The sequence below is a fragment of the Perognathus longimembris genome, chromosome 17, assembly GCF_023159225.1.
Source record: "Perognathus longimembris pacificus isolate PPM17 chromosome 17, ASM2315922v1, whole genome shotgun sequence".
In the NCBI taxonomy this organism is placed as follows: domain Eukaryota; kingdom Metazoa; phylum Chordata; class Mammalia; order Rodentia; family Heteromyidae; genus Perognathus; species Perognathus longimembris.
This window is the reverse complement of record NC_063177.1, coordinates 39,618,420-39,641,384: the sequence shown is the minus strand read 5'-3', so window position 1 is coordinate 39,641,384 and position 22,965 is coordinate 39,618,420. Positions and strand designations below refer to the sequence as shown.

The window sequence follows — 22,965 nt, the reverse complement described above, 5'->3', positions numbered from 1 at the left end:
CTGTTATTGTTTAACTGATTTTAAGCTCAGGCTACGGAAGTTTGGAGTCACTTGTCTTCTCATGGTCTTCTTTATATATGTCATACAGATTTTGTAGTAGATGCTACCCGGAAAGGAAACAAAATTCGATTTGCAAACCATTCAGTGAACCCCAACTGTTATGCCAAAGGTAAGTTCCCAGAAGGATGGACGCCTTATTTACTGTAATTTCTATTCTTTAATTTTTCATAGCTGAGCTATATTTTTTGATCCATAGATAACCATGATTAGTGTCTGGCATCATTTGAGGTTCTTTTTCTCTCTTCCATAACTTGCTTTTTTAAAAAATTAAAAGCATAATCTGGGGCTGGGATGTATGTGGCTTAGTGGTAGAGTGCTTGCCTTGCATGCATGAAGCCCTGGGTTTGATTCCTCAGTACCACATAAACAGAAAATACCAGAAGTGGCGCTTGTGGCTCAAGTGGTAAGAGTGCTAGCCTTGAGCAAAAGAAGGTCAGGGACAGTGCTCAGGCCCTGAGTCCAAGCCCCAGGACTGGCAAAATAAAATAAATCATGGTCTAACTGATCATATGTACATGATCTAAAGATAATTCTTTCCCCATATCACTGCTGTGGTAACAGATCCAAAAGCATACAGACAACTACCTTCATTGATTACTTTCTAATTCCATTTTACTCCACTGGGAATTTGGAAAAAATCAGCCTAGAATCTTCTGAACATTGATTTACAGTGATTGGGAAGCTAGCCTTGGGTTTATCCTATTTGCAGTGGTCATGGTGAATGGAGATCATCGCATTGGGATCTTTGCAAAGAGGGCAATTCAGGCTGGTGAAGAACTCTTCTTCGATTACAGGTGAGGTGGTCAGGAATGATCCTGGGGAGGGAGCCTTAGCAGCAGAATGGGTGGCTGTTAGAATTGATTTGGGGCTAATGCTAGGTAGGAAGGATGAAGGAAAGGGTCTCGTGGTCAATGCCAATGCCCATCTCTAGTGCCTTACTCAGAGTGGAAACATTGCAAACGGTTTTAGGAAGTATGAGGGGAAGTAAAACAATCACAAAAGCCCCGAGAGTAACCTGGCTCTTCTCCCCTGCTCTGGGACAGGTACAGCCAAGCTGATGCCCTCAAGTACGTGGGGATTGAGAGGGAGACTGATGTCCTCTAGCCCTCCTGGCCCCGCACCTGGCACTGTCTGTTCACGCACACACCACTGCTGCTTGAGCCCCTGCACTATGTGTCTTCCACACCGAGAAACCCCACCCACTCCCTCTGTAGCAAGGCCTCAGCTGCATCCCAGGAGGACACACCATGTCAGTGAGAAGAGGGAAGACAGGTCTCCCAGGCAAGAAAGCTGAGATGTGGAGGTTGCATCCCTACCTTCTCAGAGGAAGAGGGCACAGGCTGGGTTGAATGATAACACTTGATTTCTCTTCAGCCCTCCAGGCTGTGAACCTCAGGAATCGACTTTGGCAGTTTCTGACAAGTGCTGTCATTTTAGCTTTCCCAAACAAAGGTCCTTATGTAATTGGGATGCCAGGAATATCTGAATGAAGTCTGATCCCTGGAGCTTACTGTGCTCTGGGTTAGAGGCAAGCTTGCAGTTAATACAGAGTAGATGCAGAGGGAATGGTTGCCTTCCTATCTCTTCCCTCTGGTGTGGTCCAAACAGAAGGCTTTCAGAAGGCCTTCCCTGTACTCTGGAGGGGTGTGGTGTTTTCAGACTCCTGGGAACGGGCACCAGCACCCCAGCTCCTTCCAAAGTTGTGGCTCAATAACTGCAGGCAGGCCTTACGTGCTGGTGAAGCGTTGGGTGTGTCTGCTTCATTAGACTGTAGGGGTTCTGGTTTTTGTTTTTCAGGCTTTCCTTTCCCAGAGGCCAGGTCCAAAGGACCCAGTGCCTTGGAATGGGGCTGGATTAGAAAGGGATAGATTGTTGGTATAACGTAGTCCCTGTCTGAAGCACCTGCTGTTTGGAAAGGAAAGGGTGACTTGGCAGTATGTTTGCAGGGGAGTGATGGGTGCAGTTGCACACATTTAGAATGGTGTCACAGTGCAGGGCAGACTGGCAGGTGTTTGCTGTGTGGAGCAGGCAAATCACCTGACCCAGTCCAAGGTGCCATTCTCTCTGGGATTCATGCAGAACAAAGCACTTTAACTTTTTTTTTAGAAGGTCTGTAGATTGGAGTAGAACCTAAGCCAAGGTCTCTTGTTCTTGCCCAAATCCCACTTCAGAGGAAGGAGGGAAGAGAGGGGCTAGACATTTTCCCCTCCAGTTCCAACTCATCTAGGAGAGGCAGGAGGAACTGGCTTGACACAGAATTTACAAATCAGGAGCCAACAAGAGCTGCCCTGGATCTGTGACTGGTGTGCTGAGCTGGTAGGGAACAAATAATATTGTACTGGGTAGAAAGGGCTCAGGCAGGTATGGACTGGCCTAGGGAGTGTTAGAATGGGGAGCCAGCACTTCCCACTTTTCTGAAGAACCAGAGCCTCCCTTCCCACACTTCCTCCTTGCCAGTGGTATCCCATCAAAGAAATGGGACTCCCTCTGGCCCAGCTGCCTCTTAGGGATTTGTGTGTGACCTGTATGTATACACACACACACCACACACACACACACACACGTACACACACGTACGTAGGCACGTAGGCACTCCACACTCAGCACATGTCAGGCAGCGTCTTTCCCCCACCGTGATTCTGAAATCTCCCTGTACTGTGTTTGTTTTCCTTGTGTGTATCGGGATCCCCTCAAGCTACACTGTGGGGCTCTGAATTAATCATTAATTTGGGGGGGCGGGGAGGGGGGAAACCAGACAAATGGAGGCATTAGGGCTATCTGAAATGCCAAGGATTGGCCCATGAAATAGATGTAGGTTAAAAAAACACAAAAACAAAAAAAACTTTACAACCTTTGCAAGGTTAGACTGACCCCACCCTCTCTTCAGCAAGCAGAATCACTGGTCAATCCTTCCTTCTCTAGTTCCATACCACTAATACACTGTTCCTTCAGCATTCCTATCTTTTGTCCCCCTGTCCCTTCCCTTTAATGACGGGTCTCAACCCCTCTCCCACATGTAATGATGAATGGAGTGAGCTGGTGGGGATTGGGTGGGGGAGGCTGGTGTATGTGCAACTTTATCGCCAGTGAATTTCATGCACTTTAAAGAGTCCTGTGGCTTGTGACCTCTTATCCAATAAATTGTAAGAATCCACTTGAGCAAGTTGTGTTGTGTGTGCTTTGGTGCTGGAAGGATGGGGATGAGTCCAGCAGGATGGGTGGAAGGAGCGTCAGCATTCCTTACCCCACTACCCACCAAGACTTAAGGGTAGGTCATGCAAGAGCCTGTCAGGCCCCTGACTGCAAAGGATCTGAGAATTCCTAGACATTCTCAAACCCTCAAATCAGTTCTCTTAAAAACCCCCACTTATGCCCTGACACCAGCCACCACACACAGACTGGAGCTCTGCCACTCTGCTTTATTGGACCAGCTCGGAGTGGAGGGCACTGCAGGCTCTGCCCTAGGCCAAGTGGGCTAGGTGAGTGGCTGCAGGACTCAAGAGATGTCCGACACAGGAGGAGCTCACTAGACTGTGGACACAGCACAGGACAGGACAGCTGACTGAATTTTTCTTTTATATATAAACAGATAATTAAAAAATTAGAATAATATATAGTTTCTCTAGAGAGAGACTTTGCAACCAAAAAATATATATAAAGAATATGACCTCCCAGACAAAGCAGCATCTTTGAGCGGAGGAACGAGGTCTCCTCATGCATTGGAGAGGGGGCCAGGCCTGTGGGCAGGCACCAAGGCTATTGCATATCTCAGAAAGGGGTTTAAGCATAGAAGGCTGGGTAGCAGGGTATCTGCATTGTTTCTCTACTTGCGGGTTTTTTTTTGTTTTGTTTTTTGTTTTTTTTTATGGCTTTGGCCAAAGCATTTGAAGCAGTGGAGGTACTAAAGTGCTAAACTGAGGCCTCTTGGTCTCTGTAAAAACAAAAAAGGGGGATGGGGGACAGTGATGAAGCAGATGGAAGACATTCAGCAGGGCAGGGGAGAGGCTGGGGGGGTATATTAGCAGCCTCCTCCCCCCATGCCCTGTGCAGCCCTGCAATCCCACACATCTGTCCCTGCTGATGATGTAGTGGGAAGGGAGGCAGTTCATCTCCACTCTGTTGTTAATCCCCGGCACCAGCTGGGACAGAGATGGCAGGAAGGGGCCTGTCTCTACCCCACAAGGCTTTTCCTTTGGGGTAGACAAACAGCCAGGAGCCTGGGGAAGTGGATGAGCAGGACATTGGTCTAGGCAGTGAGGCTCAGCCACTCCCTTTGGTCCCATCTGTAGCTCTGCCCACCAAACTTGGCAGAAGAATCCTCTGGGTGAGCAGGGCCAGCTAAGAGGAGCCAAATGTCCCTAATGGGGTGGGGCAGGGGTGGGGAAGCAGGAAACGGGAATTCAGAGGAGTTGGACTTGGTCCTTGAAGCAAGCCCTTCTCCTGATTCATTCAGACCTGGACTCCTCCAGGATTTGGGGTAGGTTCTGGTCCCGGGGACCTGGGCCAGGGGCTGGGGCTGGGGCTGGGGTTGGGGCTGAGGCTGGGGCTGGGGCTGGAACTTGGGTTGGAGCTGGTGTGGGGGCAGGTGCCTGGGCAGGGCCTGAAGGAGGTAAGGGAGTTTTGCTCCCAGGATGGTAATCATGGGTGGCCTTGGGCTCATTGGTGTGGTAGGAGCCCTTGTAGCGATGATTTTGCAGATAGAAGAGCACCAACATTCCCACCAGCCCCAGCAGCAGGAAGGCCACCAAAACTGCAAGGAAGAAGATGGACAATTCAGCATCGTGGGATTTCACCTCCACACACACTTAGCCAACACTAATGGCCAATTGTGTCCACTATATAAACATAATACAAGCAATCTCTAAGTGTCCAGTAGGTATGAATTCCTGTGGGTTCCTCTGCCAGCTTTTTTTTTTTTTAATGCTGGTCTGGGGGGTTGAACTCAAAGCCTAGGTACTGTCTCTGAGCTTGCTTCTCTCTCTCCTTTTTTTTTTTTTGGCCAGTTCTGAGGTTTGAACTCTGGGCCTGGGCCTTGTCCCTGAGCTCCTTTTGCTAGGACTCTTCCACTTGAGCCACTATGCCACTTCTGGCTTTTTCTGTGATTTAATTGAAGATAAGATTCTCACAGACTTTCCTGCCCAGGCTGGCTTCAAACCATGATTTTCAGATCTCAGCCTCCTGAGTAGCTAGGATTACAGGTGAGAGCCACCAGTGCCCAACTATCTCTGAGCTTCTTTTACTCAAGTCTAGCATACTACTACTTGAGCCACATCTCCACTTTCAGTTGTTTTGGTAGTTTATTGGAGAGAAGGGGCTCACGGACTTTCCTCCTTGGGCTGGCTTTGAACTGTGGTCCTCAGATCTCAGCCTCTTGAAAAGCTAGGATATATAGGCATGTACCACCAGCACCCAGCCCAACTTCTATTTTTAACATTATCCACATGCCTGGTAATCATCCCAGTTCCCTCAGCCTTTTAAGTACAGCTGCATTTTAATATTTCATTTTAATAAAATATTTATAGTATCCTCAAGCATTAGAGCATCTAGCCTAGAGCTGGGAATGTGGCTTAGTGGTGGAGTGCTTGCCTAGCCTGCATAAGCCCTGGGATTGATTGCTCAGTACCACATAAACAGAAAAGGCCAGAAGGGGCGCCATGGCTCAAATGGTAGAATGCTAGCCTTGAGCAAAAGAAGCTCAGGGACAGTGCCCAGGCCCTGAGTTCAAGTCCTAGGACCAGCAATAAATAATACAAAAAATAAAATAGCCCACAGCAAAGCCTTATCCTTTGTGTCATCAACATCTAGCACTATCATCCCTCCTCAGGCTCAGGGATAGGGTAGGGAGGGAATATAGATAGTCGGGGGTTGTTTTAAGATGTCAGGTTCATGGTCAGTGCTACTTACAGCCTAAAAGTATGGCAACCCATCCATCATCATGGTAGTATGGAAAGTCTGAAGAGAAGAAAACATAAATTAGGAACCACTTCCTCCAAATGAATCATTTCCCTTCCCTGTCATCCTCCCTTCCCTCATGTCCTGGGGACATACCTGGGGGAAGATACCAGGGATCAAGCTCAGGTGGCACCTCTGAGACCAGACGTGGCATAGCTCCACAGTTAGATTCTGACAATTCTCCCTGAACTCGCAAGGCCTCAGCTAACTCAGCAGTCATGGGCCGAGGGGTTCGGAAGTGGGTCTTGAGGGGAGCCACATTATTAAATCGAACACCAGACAGACAGCCGGAGAAACCTGGGGTATTGTAGCGCTGGATCTCGGGGTCAATGACTCCTGTCTCTGAGGGAGAGGCAGACCCAGAAAGAGAAGGGCTTAGACTAGCTGCAAGTCCTGCCCCTCTCAGTGTCCATCTTTCTCACCACCCTCATTCTCCTCTAGGCTCCAGGGACTTCATGCCCAACTCTTTGGCCCTAACTCACCCTCAGACAAGCTTACCCATCACACGCCCTAGGTACAAGGCCTTGGGCGAGTCCAGCTGGCTGTCCACCAGCAGTGAGAACTTCTGTTCTGTCAGTGGGAAATAGTCCACCTGAGGAGGGGGGCAGTGAGGAAGAGAGGATGGGGTGGACATAGTCAAGACGGTTATGGAACTTTACTCTGCTCAAACTGGGCCTGAAGTGGGCCACCCCTGGCCCAGATGGAGGACTTAATATGGTAATATGGTTCTAATACAATCTGGATTGGTTTTGTTTTTTTTTTCCCCTTCAATACTGGGGATTGAACCCAAGGGCCTCATGCTTGTTATGCCCCCAACCCTTTAGTTTTTATTTCCTTTTGGTTTGTTTTGCCAGTCCTGGGGCTTGAACTCAGGGCCTGAGCACTGTCCCTGGCTTCTTTTTGCTCAAGGCCACTCTGCCACTGGAGCCATAGCGCCACTTCTGGCCATTTTCTATATATGTGGTGCTGGGGAATCGAACCCAGGACTTCATGTATACGAGACAAGTGCTCTTGCCACTAGGCCATATTCCCAGCCCCCCCTGGCTTCTTTTTGCTCAAGGCTAGCACTCTACCACTTGAGCCACAGCACCATGTCCAGCTTTTTCCATATATGTGCTGCTGAGGAATCAAACCCAAGGCTTCATGTATACGAGGCAAGCACTCAACCACTAGGCCATATTCCCAGGCCCTGTTTTTATTTTCTTTTTGAAATAGGATGGCTAGTTTTGCCCAGAGAACCCTCAAATTCAATATCCCCCTGCTTTCACCTCCTCCATCACCTGCACCACCCTACCCACTTAACAATCCAATTCTGAGTGCTGTCTTTATGGCTAACTAGAGGTTTGACTTTGAGAAAACCACTTTATTTTCTGAGCCTGTTAATGGACGTATTCATTGGAGGTGAGAATGAGTGCTTGCCTGCTACCTCACAGAGGTAATGTGAGAGGCACATGGAGTGACACATGAGTATCCTCGGCCTGCTGAAACGTGCTTGACACATGTTAAGTGCTTGATACTTTCTTGGGTATAACAACCAAGTTTATGAGGTGTTAACTGATGCACCTTCTTCCACACTTACCTGGATGAAGAGGTTGCGGTAGACCCTGGTGATGTTGACACTGTGGGGCTGGCCATCAGTAACTGGCCGGGTGGTTAGTTGGTACACATAGGGACTGGTGCCCAGCTGGTAACGTAGCTGCAGGGTCCCTGTGGGGTGGGAAGAAGAAGCATGAGTTCTCTCAGCCCCAACTCCCATCCTCAGAGCACTTAGGTCCTGGTATTACTGAATCAATAGCTGCAGGAATTAGGACATCTAAGGGAGGCTAGAGTCCAGGGAGGGAGCCCTTGAAAGGTTTACCATCTTCCTTGATGAGCACAGCCATGTAATCGCGCACAAAGGAGCTCACATAGAGCAGGACTGCAGGTGCAGAATTAGTGCTGAAGCTGAAGGAGACCTCTTCTCCTGTCACGTTGTAAACAGGTCCCCGGTAACCGGGCACAGGCCGGCCCGGCCGTGGGTAGTCAGGTAGGCGGTACCCAGGGCCATGATAACCAGGCACATAGCCCGGGGTGTCATAACCAGGGATATAGCCAGGCTCGTAGCCTGGCACGGGCCGACTCAGCATGTGGGAGAACTCCCGGGCTGCAGAACGCAGTGCTGACTGGAGGTTGTAGCGCATCCAAGTGCCTGGCTCAAAGAAACCACCGATATCTGGAGGTAAAGACAATGAGGTCAGGAGCTCCAGACTCATTATACACACACACACACAAAGATTCACATTAGTTCCTGCCACTACCATAATCCTCCATTTACTTTTAGGTCCCTATGAGGCCCTGTCACAAAATGGACTCTATAAGCCATGAGAAAATTGAAAAATCATCTAATCAGACTCCTGCAGATTAGACGGAGGCTCAGAGATGAATGATGACTTGCCCAAGGACACACAGTAAGTGGTGATCCACAATCAGAATTGAGATGTCCTGACTCCATTCAGTACATGTGCTACTCATGCTTCATTAGGTCTCTGTCCTCCCTAGCCTACTAGACTCTTCCCATAGTAACCCACCTGCTGACCCCCTGAGTCAGCCTTAGGGAAGATGCATCTTGGGTATCTGTGCAGAATCCTGCAATGCTAAGTGTCAAGGCTCTATAATCAAGAAGCAGGTTGTAGACATGCTTTAAGAATGCATCATACAGGAAATGGCAGGGAAGGACATCATGCAGCCCAAAGTCAATATGTGGCGGGAGGGGCAGTCTGCTTTACCTCAATGATAATGGGGAAATAATGCAGGACGTTATAGGCTTTATGCTTTTGAGTGCTTTGTCATCTTGTTACTATTCATTTTCTCTTTTTTTTTTTGCCAGTATTAGGCTTGAACTCAAGGCTTGGGCACTGTCCCTGGCTTCTTTTTGCTCAAGGCTAGCACTCTACCACTCGTGCCACAGCATCACTTCTGGCTTTTTCTGTTTATGTGGTGTTGAGGAATCAAACTCAGAGCTTCATGCATGCTAGGCAAGCACTCTACCACTAAGCCATCTTCCCAGCCCCTCCTTGTTATTCTTTATGACTTTAACTGCCTGACTCCCATAGTTTAGAGCTCAGGAGCCCAGGGACAACTCTAGTTTTTCCCATATGCTGATTTGATACCCTCTTTCCTTTCCTGCCTACACCTCATTTTGCCTGATGGCTCCCTGCCCCCCATAACCAGCAGCACTGACCATGGTTGCAGTAGGGCCCATCAAAAGCTGTGAGGTCACAGTCACACGTGTAGTAGCTGTAGCGCTCCACGCAGCGGCCTCCATGGAAGCAGGGGAACCTGGGGTGGACACAGTGGCCCGTGCAGTTGGGGAAGGTGCCCTCAGAGGCATTGGCACGGCCTTCCAAGTTCAGAGTCACTCCATTCAGACGCATGGCCCTCAAGCAGCCCACAAATGGGCGTCTCTTAAGCTCTGCAGATCCTGGTCAAGAGATTGAGTGGAGAGGTTAGGGGTGTGGCTCACCGGTACAATATGCTTAGTGGCCCTGGGTTCTAGCCCCAGCACCCCCCCCAAAAAAAAGACTGTACATATATAGAGACAGGACTAGCTATTCTGGATGGGAAGGGCACCAAGGGGCTAGAAGGATGCCCTAGGATACCAGGGACTTCAGGGTTACAGTGGCACCACGGATCACCCTGAAGCAGAGGGAACTAAGACTAAGATATGGGGTTCCTAGAAACACTGAACATGCACTTGAAAGGGTGGCTCTCCCACTGCTTCCCTCGACTGCTGCTCACCAACATAGAGGGGCTGGTCGTACTCCAGCCAGATATAGGTCTGCAGGGGCATGGGCCGCAGCACCCAGGGCCGGTGATCCACCCGCAGCCGGGCCTGCTTCACGTTGATTTCAGCCCGGACCAGGTGCCACTCATCATCGTTGAACTCAAAGTCGTCGGAGTGTACAGTCAGGTTCTCATCTCCATTCCCCACATCAAAGGCAAAGACCACATCCCGGGATGCTGGACAATGTGACATGGAGCAGGGGGAGAAAAGGACTTAGACCTCCAAGATCCCCCATGGCTTCTGGCCCAACACGACCTCCCTTCTACACCCTTCAGGAGCTCCTTGACTATCTCTCCAATTTGTCCACAGTCTGGAACCAAACCTATAAACTGCCTAAAACTTACCCTCCATCCTCCCAAACCACAGATTCCCAGACAGACCTCCTAGCTAAGTAGAAGCATAGCTAGTTAGAGGTAGGAGACATCTCAGTACTTTCTTCATACATAAGGAACCTAAGGCTCACAGAGGCAAAATGGATGCCATCAAGACAGAGCTAAGGGTAGGATCCAGAGTAATCTAAGGTCCTTTTCCCCCCACTGCTTCTCAAATGGATGACTGTTCTGGTCTCTTATTCCAACTTTTCCAGTGATACTCTTTTTCTATCCCACACCCCTCCCAAAGTCTGAATGCTCACTGTTAAGTTCCACCCGCACATAAGGCCGGCGCCACTGGCAGAAAGGACCTCCCATGTTCTCCAGAAACACTCCTGAGGGAGCTGAGGTCCTGAAGTAGAAGGAGATGTCGAGGCTGTGGTTGGCATAGATTGGAGGAAAACGTAGTGCAGCCCCGGTGTGGAAGGAGATGGTGTTCCAGGAATTACCTACAAAACCAGAGGGGGGCCTTGTCAGGGAGATTAGAGGATGGAGGAGCAAAGAGCCTCAGTAGGGCAGGAAGGGAGGGCAACAAGGGATGGGATGACCAAAGAGAGACTAAATGTGGAATGAACAGTAAAGTGCAGAGAGCAAGGACAATGAAGGTCTGATCACAGCAAGCGTGTCTTGTAATGTGGCCTAGAGACCCCCAGTGGGTCAGATGGCCTGGATTTTGGAAACGAGCTAACCTGAGAGGGCACACATAAGGGGTTTGCCACTCACGGTCGCCATAGCAGCGCAGAGGCCTCAGGAAGAACTGGGCCTCTGAACTGGAGCGGTTTGTATCCCCCACTACCACCTGGGTGACAGGCAGATGATCCACAAAAGTCAGCAGGCCTTTGTCCGTTCTCCTGTGAGAGCAGGATGCAGAGACTCAACCTTGCCTCTCAGCAACCCCAGCCCCCCCCCCCCCAAAAAAAAGAAAAACCCATCCTACTGCCAACTCACCACTGGGGCTGGTCAGCATCACAATTGCAGTGCAGAGCAGGGTCCACACAGCTCCGGTCCAGCCCACAGGCACAGCGCTGGATCCCAGGTTGGGAGCCTCCCCAGTAGAAATGCTGCTCTTCGTTTCGGCCAATCCAAAAGCTATAGGGGTAGCCTCCTGGGGAACACACAGAGGCAGCTTCCAGGCCCCGCCCCTCCATCTGGGCTGCCCATGCCCTTCCAACCAGCCCTTTGACTCCGTTAAGCAGAACCCTCTGGCTTCCCCACCCCACCCCCATCTTCTCTCCAGCTCCACCTCCTTGCCCTCCCTGATGCCAGCCTCAACCTGCAGTGTTGAGCAGCCGGGAATTGTAGCAGGAGAACTCGATCCACTGCTCACAATGCTGAGACGCATTGGCCAGGGCACTGACTTCCTCCCAGGATGCATTCCAGTACTGGACAGCCCCCAGGAAGGGCCGCTCCATGCTGGAACCTGTTACCCGAGTTGTCCATAGCCTGTCATGTCGCACAACTGTCCATGCTCGGTTCTCTGGGGAGGGGAGGGGAAGGACAGAGCTTTGGCCAGATATAGCATTCTCTACCCACCTCCCTGCCCATAGCCACCAACACAGCTGCTCCTCAAGCTCAATAAATGTGGCCAATGGCCCTCCAGCTGAACCTTGAGCCCTCCATTTTGAGGCTAGAGATGAGATAGCTGGAATGGATAGAAAGTGGGAATTTATCTGCAAACCTAGATTACAAATTCCTAAATGTCTCCTTTCTCCTCTGCCCTCCTTTATCCACATCAGTTTCGTCTTATCCTCTGCCGCCCCCCGCCCCAACTCTGTACTCCGTGTACCCTCCCAAATCCCCCATATTGCCTGGTCAGCTGTTTCCTCACTATCCATCAGAGCCACTTACCTCGGATATCACAATACACTACAAATGGCTTAAGCGGGCCACTGCCATCAGGATCAATGGTGAAGTTTCCAGAAGTTTTCCCACTGAGCCGATAAGCCTCACAGGATTCCTTATACAACGCTAGTAGGTGGTGGGATGGGGAGAAGGGAATTTTGGAGGGTTAGAAGAAAGCTAGCCCCTCCATCTCTGGAAGCCTCATAATTCCAAGCAACCTCTTTCTCCAGACTTCCCACCCCATGTGGCTTACGCTCGTGGCAGGTCACTCCCTTGTAGCCAGTCAGTTCACAGTAGCAAATGAAGTCATCCCAAGACTGGTAGCATCGACCATCGTGTTCACACATGTTAGGGCTGCATCTAGGAGAGGGGTCAGCATGAAAAGAAGGTCCTTACTGGGAGGGTCTACAAGCTCCACTCTCAAATCCCCAGAGCACCAGAACCCAGTGACACACACCTACTGCCTAACTTGCCAATTAGAAATCCAGGCAGTCCCCAGGGCTCAAATACTGCTATTTCTCCCTTCCCTCCAAAATTGAAATGTGCCTTATTCTACCACCCCTACCACTCCTCCAAGAGAAAAAAAACTTTCTAGGAACAAATGAGGAGCTTTGGTTTCCATTCTAAACATTTGTACATTTTATAGGAAGAAATAGTAGGTGAGAGGTCAAAGAGGAATCTTTCCCCAGTTGGGGTGACTAAGGAGCTGAGACAGGAGAAGGGAGATTACTGAAAAGGACACTTCCACTGGGAGATGATGGGAGAGGGCTTCAAAGGGGTCACCTCTTGTTAGGGAGAGGGGCTTCTGGATACCTATCAGTGATGCCACATGTGTCAAAGAGGACCTCAGCAAAGTATCCAAGCCGGCGGCCCTCCACCAGAGTCAGGTTGACCAGTTGACCATCCACCTTGAGCAGCTCCATGCAGCCATGGAATGCTGTCTGGTTGGAGTGGCAGCCCCATCGACTGGCTGGTTTGGGACAACCTGGAGCAACCACCACTGTGAGGCCCTCCCCAGGAGAGATCCCAGAGACCCTCCCCCAGGGAGAAGCCAAGAGAGTCAGACATAAAGGGAGAAAGGAGGCTAGAACCAAAATGTAGACTATACCAATTACCTTCCATTCCCCAAGACCCCAGTGGTGAAACCAAGCTTAATCTCTACAAAACTCTCCATGTGCCCATCCAAATGGACTTAGAAGGGGCCTTCCCACCCAGAGAAGAAGGTCTGACCAGGTTAACCCTCACTTACCCCCAAAGAAGTAAGAGGTCCCTGTCCGGATCAGCAGTGGGTATGAGACTCTGACCTCTGCCCCTTCCACATCATCAATGCTGATGACTGCATGGTTTTCCTGTGCCACAAAATTCACCTCATGCCAGAAGCCATCATTCAGACGGTACCCTGAACAAGAAAGGACCATGTGGGGAGAGAGGAACAGTGACCCGGTTAGGATAAGAGGGGAAACAGCAGTCATACACTCTGTGCCCCAACAGCTATGTGCATCTCATTATTGAACAGTGATGTCTTTATTTCTCTTCACTACCCAGGGCCCCAGCAATTGGCATAGTATCTGCAAAGTCAGAAATGAATAACAACCAGGTGCTGGTGGCTCACACCTGTAATCCTAGCTACTCAGGAGAATGAGATCTGAGGATCCCAGTTGGAAGTCAGACCAGACAGGAAAGTCTGTAGACTCTTACCTCCACTAAACTTGAGCTATGGCTCAAGTGGTAGCGCACTAGCTTTGTGCAAAAGAAACTCGGGGATAGCACACAGGCCTTGAGTTCAAGCCCTAGGACTGGCACCAAAAACAACAAAACAAAAATGCCTCCAGGAATTCACCCATCCCCCAAGAGCTGGAGAACATCTGGACTCAGCCTTCGTAAGCATTCCCAGAATTCCTAGTTCCTTTTTCAGTACCTCAGGACCTTCTCCTGTCATTAGTATTCAAAGGTCTCAGCCTTTAACTACCCTGGCACCCCTTTACTTTTCTCCAGCCTGCTTGTGCCCCCTCACCAGCTGCAAACTGAAGCCTCTTTCTGCCGGTCTGTGCGATGGACACGTTGACCTGCCCTTCACTGAGCATGAGCTCCACATGACCCAGACCGTCCCCCATGCTGGAGAAAAGGAGCAGCCCGGTGAGATCCCAGGTGCGGAAGCGAAAAGAAACAGCAAAGCGGCCTCGGCGCGGGAAGCCAGGCACCTGCACGAAGTTGTGAGGGCCTCCAAAATTGATGGGGTGTGGAACTGGATCCAGGCAACGGAAGGCCACCTTACCCTAGGGGAGAAAGTGAAAACACATCAATCAGCACAAGGAACCCAGGTTCTACCTAGAATTGAATTTCACGCTTTTCTAAGATTCCATACCAGTATTCCCTTGGTGTTGGGGAAGGGGAGAGGAGTCTTCCACCCTAGGACTCTTCTCCCTAGCCAAATATGTCCATCTGTAGAGGGGCTCCCAAATAAGTTCACTCATGGGTCCCTCTGCTTCCTTGCTTGCTTTTTATCACTGATCTGCAATGTTATCACTTCTTTCTCTTCCTTTGAGCACAAGAGGCAATTTGGGGGCCACCTCCTCCCAGGTTTGCCAGCTTTGGAACACGCACAGGTACTCAAGAGTCAGAGGCCAGTGGCAGAGATACCAGAATACTTACTCAATGGAGGAGTCCTTAGTCTGTGCACATCTGCATGACCCCTGATCAAGCCACACCCCGTCTCTGTACCTTATTTCTCTCATCTATTAACTAAGGTGATTGGACCTAAACAGTCTTAACTCGTAAGTAAGTATGTGGCTCTGGCACCTCCTATGAGTCCTAACCATCTGGCTGAGGAGAAAAGAGACCTCAGCTTTTGTCTGATCCTCTAGCTCTCCCTCCCGCAAGCACCCCCCCACCCCTCACCCCCCCCCCCAACCTCTTTGCTTTTCAAGCAGCTTTGGTGTCCCATTGTCCCAGATCCCCCAGCCCACTGGCCTCAAAGGTGATCCTGGAATGACGCCGCACAGCCAGGTCTGCGATGTTGACCCGGTTAAAGATTACGTTTTCCATGCAGCCACGGAAGTTATGCCGATAGCCGAGGTTCTTGTGCGCAGCGCCCACCAGACCTCCGATGAATATCTGTGAGAAGGGGTGGGAAAGAGGTTCCTTGGGCACAGGGACCCCATGCCTTTCTGTGGTGCATTCCCCTGCCCTATGTTTTGTAACCACAAACCTGGCTTTATGAAAGACTTGAAACACACATTTCCCCAGGGTCGGTACTAAATCTTGTGCTGCCTCCCTAGGCTTGGGTTTGGGCCCTAATTCCATCACAAATTGCCGTTTTTGATCTGCTTGAGATGGGGTGTGTGCATGTGTGTGTGGTACTGGGGCTTGAACTCAAAGCTTGGGTGCTGTCCCTTGGCTTTTTCCACCAAAGGCTGGGGCTCTACCACTAGAGCTACACCTCTACTTCTGGCTTTTTTTTTCTTACTAATTAATTGGAGATAAGCATCTCCTGAACTTTGACTTTCCCTCCTAGGCTAGCTTCCAAATCCTCAGACCTCAGCCTCCTGAGTAGCTAGGATTACAGAAGTGAGCCACTGGTGATTCAGGACAGAGCCTTTATCCATCCCAATTGTGGGAAGATCCAAGGGAACAACTTTCCTACCTAGCCTTTCCCACAAAATCTGAATTTCTAAGGCCCTACCTTAATTGTTATTCAGTGGAGCACAAGACAAAAGTCTCAGGCCTTTTTTCTTTTTTTTTTTTTTTTGCCACTCCTGGGGCTTGAACTCAGGGCCTGAATGCTATCCTTAAGCTTCTTTTGCTCAAGGCTAGCACTCTACCACTTGAGCCACAGCGCCACTTCTGGCTTTTTCTGTTTATGTTGTACTGAGGAATTGAACCCAGGGCTTCATGCATGCTAGGCAAGCACTCACAACTGCTAAACCACATTCCCAGGCCCCCTCAGAGAGACCTGTCCTCCACCCATTCAGCCTGCAACACCCTACCAAATGGCACCTCCTCACCTCATTGTCCAGGTTTAGCCTCTCAAAGTCGCCATTGAGAATGAAGCGCTGCACATAGCCATCCAAGGTGAGGTTTGCTTCCCGGCCGTATCGGTCCACACGCACATAGTGCCAGTGCTGGTCGTTCAGGACCCCGCCTGCACTTACAGTCGTGTGTCCAGGTCGTGGCTGGATGGGGCTGCTGCCTAAGGGTGGAGCAGGACAACAATGAAGCCTAGAGCCCCCAGGCAGAGCATCAAGATGCAGGCAGCCTGGAAGAGGAGCCTGGGTGGAGAGATTGCCTAGGAAGAATGTATGAAGCCATTTAACCTCTGGGGCCTCTTGTCCTAGCTGTAAAACCCAGGCTGTAGCTAATACTGCAGGTGTTGTGAAAAGCTAATGAGATGCAAAATAGTGTGTGTGTGTGTGTGTTTACAGCGAGCCCTAAGGCAGGAAGATGCCTTGTCCAAGATCACACAGCTAGTAGATTGCACACCCAAGGCTAGAAATCCAGTCCTTCTGTTTGTCTAGCACCCAGTGCTAGCAAAGGGCAGTTTGGACCAGACCCTAAAGGAAGGCTCGGCAGCGCATGCGCCGGGGACGGGCACTCACCCAGGCTCATGTGCAGCACCAAGTGCGCCCCCTGCAGTTCGAGGGTCACGTAGTCGCCCTGGGCGCCCTCGGTGTGTAGCAGGAGCCCGTCCTTCTCCTCCGTCTTGAAGCTGAAGGCGAACACGTCCCACAGGCTTCGGCTGACCCCTTTCGGGAAGCGGTACGAGATGGCATCGTCGCCGTCGAAATAGAGTATGTCGGACTCTGCGCGAAGGACCGGAGGTGGGCCGGGGAGCTGGGACGCGCGCAGCGCCCCCCACCCCTCCCCCCGGCCTCCCCGCGGCCACCCCGGGCCTCCCCGCGGACTCTCACTGTAAGGGCAGCCGTAGAGGCCCAGGCGGAGGCCGGCCTTGCCGCGCGGGTTCCAGGCCAGCGGCACGATGCGGATGTAGCGCGCCGTGAAGTGGTAGTGGAAGTCGTGGCGCACCACGGCGGACTCGTTCACGTTCCCGAAGAAGGTCTGTGAGGGGGTAGGCCAGGGAGTAACCACGTCCCCCACCATGCCCCCCCGCGTCCCAATCTTGACTGGGGGTGGGAGTGGGGACAGACACTCGCTGTCCCCGGTCTAGGGCCTGTGCACCCACCGTTTCCCTACCCCTTAGTGCCCTTTCCCACCATCCTAGGATTCATCCTCAGACCTCAAATCAAATGTCACCTCCCGGGAACTCTCCTAGATTTCATCTTGAAGTTGTATTAGAAACCCTGTGCCTTGCAACGCGTGATGCGCTGACCAGTCCTTCCGGACTTAATCCCAGGAGTGGAGTCATGGGTCCTCACTTATGCATTCACTACTGTCTCCTCCCCTTCTTTTCAGGCTTGCGCCCAACCCAGGACCCTGAAGAGAAGGGGCTCCCCTAGGTGTCTGTGCGCCTGAGCAGTGCCCCAGTACCGCGTTGTGCCCTTGCTGGTAGAATGGCGTCCAGCTGTCCACTCGGTCACCGTAGAGCAGCATGTAACGGGTGACCCAGTCCCATGAATTAAAGGAGCCCTGCGTGGCCACAGCTCGGATCCGGTGCTTCTTCATTAAATCTATCTGGAGCCAGGGATTCGGGTCCCCGATCCGGGGTGACCATCCACTTATGCCTATAGAAGAGGCAAGGGCTTTTATCACCCACTACCCTGCTCCCTGCAGCCCTCCAGCGTCCTCTCCACCCTGCCTATTTCGGCATGCTCACCGTGCAAGCGGGCAAAGCGAGCTGTGGTGAAGAGACTGTAGTAGGAGGAAGCACCCAGGGAGCGGGCAAACAGAGGCCCCACAAGCTCCTCGTCGCAGCCATCTAGGGTGGAAACGAACTTGTTAGTGTGGCTTTTCAGCGGCACTTCCAAAGGCCAGGCCCATTGAGGAGCTGCAGCTCCTCTTCTCTGCCCCCAGTGGCAAACCTTAATGCCATCCACTCAGCCTGGGCTGCAGCAACAGCTGCGCTCTCAGGGAAGGCTGTCTTCCCTGCTGGGGGAAACTCAAGCTAGAACTGTGGGTCCAATGCCAGACCCTTCCTATCCCAGAATTTACCCCGACTGTACTCCCCCAAATATAATCCCCAACCTCTGTGTCTTTCGGAGCCTAACATCCACAACACCAGTGCAGCCACAGTTTTGGGATCTCTCTCTTTCATCACTCCCCTCCCCAAGTCTGCACTAATCCCAAATCCAGGTCTTGTTCCCAACCCAGCCACCTCCCAATTCCAGTCTTCACGTCCCCGGTCATCTCCGTGGCCAGCTTTAGTCCCAGTCAGGGTCACCAACTCCTGCTTGCATTCCAGCCATGAAACCCAGCCCCAGCCACAACCCCTAGCCCTCCCCCCCCCCCCCCACGGCCCGCTCCAAAGCCTAGTCCATGCCTCTGGCAAAACCTTAACCCTAGCCAGTGTCACGGGTACCACACTTATGCCCAGCCTCAACCCCAGCCACCCGTGCTCTCTTGAATGACTACCCCAAATCCCTGCCCGGGCTGACCCCATCCTCGGCCTGGAGCCCAGTCCCGGTCCCAGGCGCGCTCAGCTGTCTCGGAGCTGCATTGCGGAGCGCGGGGGAGAGGCAGGAAAAGATGGGAGGGAGCGGCCGTGCGCCGGCAGGCAAAGACCGGCGACCACCCAGCCGCAATGCGGTGCGGGACCCGCCCCGCAGGCTCCGGAATCCTGGGCCCAACCCCACCTGCCTCGGATCCCAGCACTCACAGTAGCCCCAGCCCCGAGCTCCTGAGACCGCGGCAGCAAGGAAGATGCAGAAGAGCCCGAGACGCATCCTGCAGGGCTGACCAGCCCCCGGGAGACCGCCTCCTGGTGCCCGGCTCTGGCTAGAGATCCAGTTCTGGCTCAGGCTCGCCGATCGCCTCCTGGGGTTCGCAGCTGACCGCTCTCTTTTCCTTACCCACTTCTCCTTTTCCCCCCTCCACTAACCTTCAAAACCTCTCTCTCTCTCTCTCTCTCTCTCTCTCTCTCTCTCTCTCTCTCTCTCTCTCTCTCTCTCTCTCTCCCCCCTCCCTCCCCGCTGGGTCTCCGCTTCTTCTCCCTCGCTTTGCTAGCTCCTCTCCTTTCCACCCTCTCTCCTCTCACCTCCCCCCTCCCCCAGCCTCTCTCTCTCCTGGCACGCGCGTTTTCCCGGAACCCGCGCACGCACGCGCGCGTGGCTCAGCCCTGCTGTGACAGTGTGGGAACACAGAACCTCCAGCCATTGGGAAATACCCCGGGTAAAAGAGTCCCCCAAGGGCTGGTAGGGACTGGGGCCTCAGGGGTGGCCAAAAAAAAACCAGGCAATAAAAGAGCTAGAAAGGTCCTGAAAGAAGAAGAAGAAGAAGAAGAAGAAGAAGAAGAAGAAGAAGAAGAAGAAGAAGAAGAAGAAGAAGAAGAAGAAGAAGAAGAAGAAGAAGAAGAAAAATACAAGAAAGGAGGGGAGGAAGCGGGATGCTTAGAGATGGAATGAAGAATAAGTAAAAGAACAGCATTTAAATAAAGGCAGATAAATGCTCCAGTCTTGGTGCTGGGAACTTAACACTGGAGGTTCAGTATTTTCACCTTACTCCACTTTTGAAATGAAAGACCCGAGACTCAGAAAGGTCAAAGAACATACTCAAGATCACACAGCCAGCAACCATGATATCCCAAAAGCCATTATTTTCACACTATTTTCAGGGTGAAGGGGGGGGGAAGGTGTTTAGGTAAAGGGGAATGGAAAAATGAACCAACAGACCCTAATACCCACCGCCCTCTTGATCCCTCTCCCCGCCCCTTCCTTCCTGTCTCACTAGTTATTTAATTTCTACCCACCCCTCCTGTGGCTATACTTCAGAAACTCTTGTAGCCAGAGATGGGGACGGAGCCCACAGAGCAGGTGGGAGTGGGGGCAGGGAGGGGGAGAACGGGGTTACAGAGAGGGTGTGGAAGGGGGGAGGGATGGGATTCTCCACCTGGTAACAGGCTTCTGCCATCCTGTGACCTATGCAGAAACCCGAAAATCTAAGTCCCAACTCCTGACACCCTCCCTTAGCATAAATGATTCCGTGTGCCTGTGCAGCACCTAGAGGTGGGGTGGGAGCGGAGAAGGGAAAGGAGACTGAAACCCACCCCCTAGAAGTCCAGGGGTCCAGGTCTGAGGCAAAGCCTGCATCTGGCCGTCCTTCCAGAAGAGGGCGCTGGAAAGAGAACAGAAGCGCCAAGATTTATGAATAATACAAATGCTTAGTTTATGGAGAGCTAGATACTTCACATCCATTATCTTTCCTATTTCAAACAATCCTCTCCACAGGCCTTTCTTAGGTAGGCTGGACAAGACTTCTGGTTTGGGCATTGCATATTAGGAAACCGAGGTTGAGAAAGACCAAGTGCCTTGCTCAAGGTCACCGAGGAAAACTGGAAGCAGAAACAACAGGAGAGGTGCAAGGAAAGCCAAGGCCTGTTCAGCAAGTGCCAGGAAAAGTCTAAAGGAGTTTCTGTCTTTTTCTCGTGTGGTTATCCTTGATCACACTCGCGTGGGTGGAAGGCATTGTGTGGGAAACGGGAGTGTCATGGGGCCACATCTCATCCAGTCTTCCCTCCTCTCATTTTGACTTCCCCAGGTTTCCTGGGGCCCCTACTCTGGGATTGACGAGGAGGAGGCATATTCAGCCGAACCGTTGCCCGAGATCTGCTACAAGGCGGATGTCCAGGCGTTTAGTCGGGCTTTCCAACCCAGTGTTTCCCTGATGGTGTCTGCTCTCGGTCTGGCCGGCAATGGCCTGGTCCTGGCCACCCATCTGGCGGCCCAGCGCGCTGCCCGCTCGACCACCTCCGCCCACCTGCTCCAGCTGGCTCTGGCCGACTTCCTCTTAGCCCTGACCCTGCCCTTCGCTGCCGTGGGAGCCCTTCAGGGCTGGAGTCTGGGAAGTGCCACCTGCCGCGCCGTAGCCGGCCTCTACTCGGCCTCTTTCCACGCAGGCTTCCTCTTCCTCGCCTGCATCAGCGCAGATCGCTACGTGGCCATCGCGCGGGCGCTGCCGGCCGGGCGGCGGCCTTCCACGCCGGCCCGCGCGCACTTGGTGTCAGCCATCGTGTGGCTGCTGTCGCTGCTCCTGGCGCTCCCCGCGCTCCTCTTCAGCCGGGACGGGCGCCGGGAAGGCCAGCGGCGCTGCCGCCTCGTCTTCCCCGAAGGCCTCACGCAGACGGTGAAGGGGGCCAGCGCGGTGGCGCAGGTGGCGCTGGGCTTCGCGCTGCCACTCGGCGTCATGGCAGCCTGTTACGCGCTCCTGGGCCGCACGCTGCTGGCCGCCAGGGGGCCCGAGCGCCGGCGGGCGCTGCGTGTGGTGGTGGCCCTGGTGGCGGCCTTCGTGGTGCTGCAGCTGCCCTACAGCCTCGCCCTGCTGCTGGATACAGCCGACCTGCTGGCTGCCCGCGAGCGGAGCTGCCCCGCCAGCAAGCGCAAGGATCTGGCACTGCTGGTCACCGGCGGCTTGGCACTGGCCCGCTGCGGCCTCAATCCCGTGCTCTATGCCTTCCTGGGCCTGCGCTTCCGCCAGGACCTGCGCAGGCTGCTAAGGGGTGGGGGCTGCAGCCCAAGGCCTCAGCCCCGCAGCCGCTGTCCCCGCCGGCCCCGCCTCTCTTCCTGCTCCGCTCCCACCGAGACCCACAGTCTCTCCTGGGACAGCTAAGGAGGCTGCGAATCCAGAGGAGGGGGGGGAGGGGGGGCAGGTAGTGGGTAAGGGGAGTCGATGTGTGTGGGAGGGGGGTTGGGAGGGGACACGGAGAAAGAGGCCAGGATCAACAAGGAGGATGACTTTTGTGCCTTGCCATATTAAATTGATAACAAGGAAATGAGATGCAACCCCAAACAACTGTTACTATTTTTGAATCACAGCCTTGGAAGCGATTTGTAAGCAGGGCCGAGACAGTGGGTTACACCCCGCCCCCACTCCGCGGTTGGGTCTGAGTGGGAGGCAGGAGGGGGCCTGCTGAGTCTGCTAAAGCTTTGGGCACTGACACTCCCTCCAATTTCACTCAGCCTCTGCCAAGAGAGGTGAGGTGGGAAAGCTGCCAGGCTAGGAGGGGCGGGGGTTCCTCTCGAAATAGCGTAAGGCAGGGCTTTCTAACAACCAAGGTGCTATCCAGTAATGGCTGCCTTAGCAAGGACCTAGCTGGCGGTCTCTGGTGTGTGCCTGAGCCTGGTGGGGAGGTAGGCACCATGGTGGGAGTTCTCGTTTGGGGTGGGTGTTTGGGTTAGATTATTAGCACTTTACAATTTCTTCTAAAGTTCTATGCTGGAAAGGGAAAACCTGAGTTTGTCATGGGACGGGTGCATGTTTTTTTATCAGAGGACTGGGGAAACGGAGGCACGAGGTACTGGAGTTCAAGGCCAGCATAGGTTACATAGCAAGAGGCTGTTTCAGAGAGGAAAGGGGGGAGGGGAAAGAAAGAAGGGAAGGAAGGAGGGGAAAAAAAAAGAAGGGAGGGAAAGAAAAGACAAGAAAGGCTTTTCACCTTGGGGAGGGGAGAATCAAGGGAGGGAATTGTATATGCAAATTTCCAAAAAGGAGCTATCATCGGAGTGCTTGGTCTTCTCTATCTCGCCTGGGGATGAGGTCAAAAGGAAATGCATCTGCGATCCGGAAAGCTTAAAGCTATGAAGTCTCCAGTCCTAGGGAATCTTAGTACAGGCCACTTTCCTCTGGGGCAAAGGATGGCCTCTGGAGATGGTGGCATTGAATCCTGGTCATTGTTTTGTACCATCACAACAAGCAGGATGGTGTTCACGTGCGATACTTGTTGAAGTTTAACATCCGGTCCGCAAAGCTGTACCCACGGCCCCAAGCCTGAAATCTGGGGGCGAAAAGGGCGGGGCGGCGCGCGGAGGTCTC

At 52.5% G+C, this 22,965-nt stretch overlaps 3 protein-coding genes across 9 annotated transcripts in view; 2 read left to right on the top strand and 1 right to left on the bottom strand.

Annotated features, from left to right (window-relative positions):
• Positions 1-2,799, top strand: part of Ezh1 (enhancer of zeste 1 polycomb repressive complex 2 subunit) — a 37,726-nt gene extending 34,927 nt beyond the window's left edge. For 6 of the 7 annotated variants that reach the window (XM_048365101.1, XM_048365103.1, XM_048365100.1 and 3 more), the window contains 3 exons: positions 89-169; positions 770-854; positions 1,104-2,799. In XM_048365101.1, coding sequence (XP_048221058.1) covers positions 89-169; positions 770-854; positions 1,104-1,164 — 227 coding nt within the window. In that variant the 3' untranslated portion in view covers positions 1,165-2,799. Of the gene's footprint in view, positions 1-88; positions 170-769; positions 855-1,103 lie in introns of those variants that run through there. The other variant, XR_007213663.1, reaches the window with a different exon arrangement.
• A 660-nt stretch (positions 2,800-3,459) lies between these two features.
• On the bottom strand, positions 3,460-19,024 carry Cntnap1 (contactin associated protein 1). The gene is made up of 24 exons (XM_048365098.1): positions 18,818-19,024; positions 17,819-17,920; positions 17,533-17,726; positions 16,956-17,103; positions 16,644-16,847; positions 16,053-16,237; positions 15,019-15,162; positions 14,063-14,324; positions 13,298-13,447; positions 12,862-13,033; positions 12,302-12,408; positions 12,055-12,174; positions 11,480-11,683; positions 11,155-11,311; positions 10,930-11,057; positions 10,470-10,655; positions 9,790-10,011; positions 9,233-9,472; positions 7,871-8,224; positions 7,592-7,719; positions 6,511-6,604; positions 6,109-6,354; positions 5,965-6,012; positions 3,460-4,810 (listed from the first exon to the last, which is right to left on the bottom strand). The coding sequence occupies exons 1-24, from the start codon at positions 18,882-18,884 to the stop codon at positions 4,506-4,508; spliced, it is 4,167 nt and encodes a 1,388-aa protein (XP_048221055.1). The 5' UTR covers positions 18,885-19,024; the 3' UTR covers positions 3,460-4,505.
• A 494-nt stretch (positions 19,025-19,518) lies between these two features.
• Positions 19,519-21,997, top strand: Ccr10 (C-C motif chemokine receptor 10). The gene is made up of 2 exons (XM_048366630.1): positions 19,519-19,970; positions 20,695-21,997. The coding sequence occupies exons 1-2, from the start codon at positions 19,947-19,949 to the stop codon at positions 21,760-21,762; spliced, it is 1,092 nt and encodes a 363-aa protein (XP_048222587.1). The 5' UTR covers positions 19,519-19,946; the 3' UTR covers positions 21,763-21,997.
• Positions 21,998-22,965: the final 968 nt, after the last annotated feature.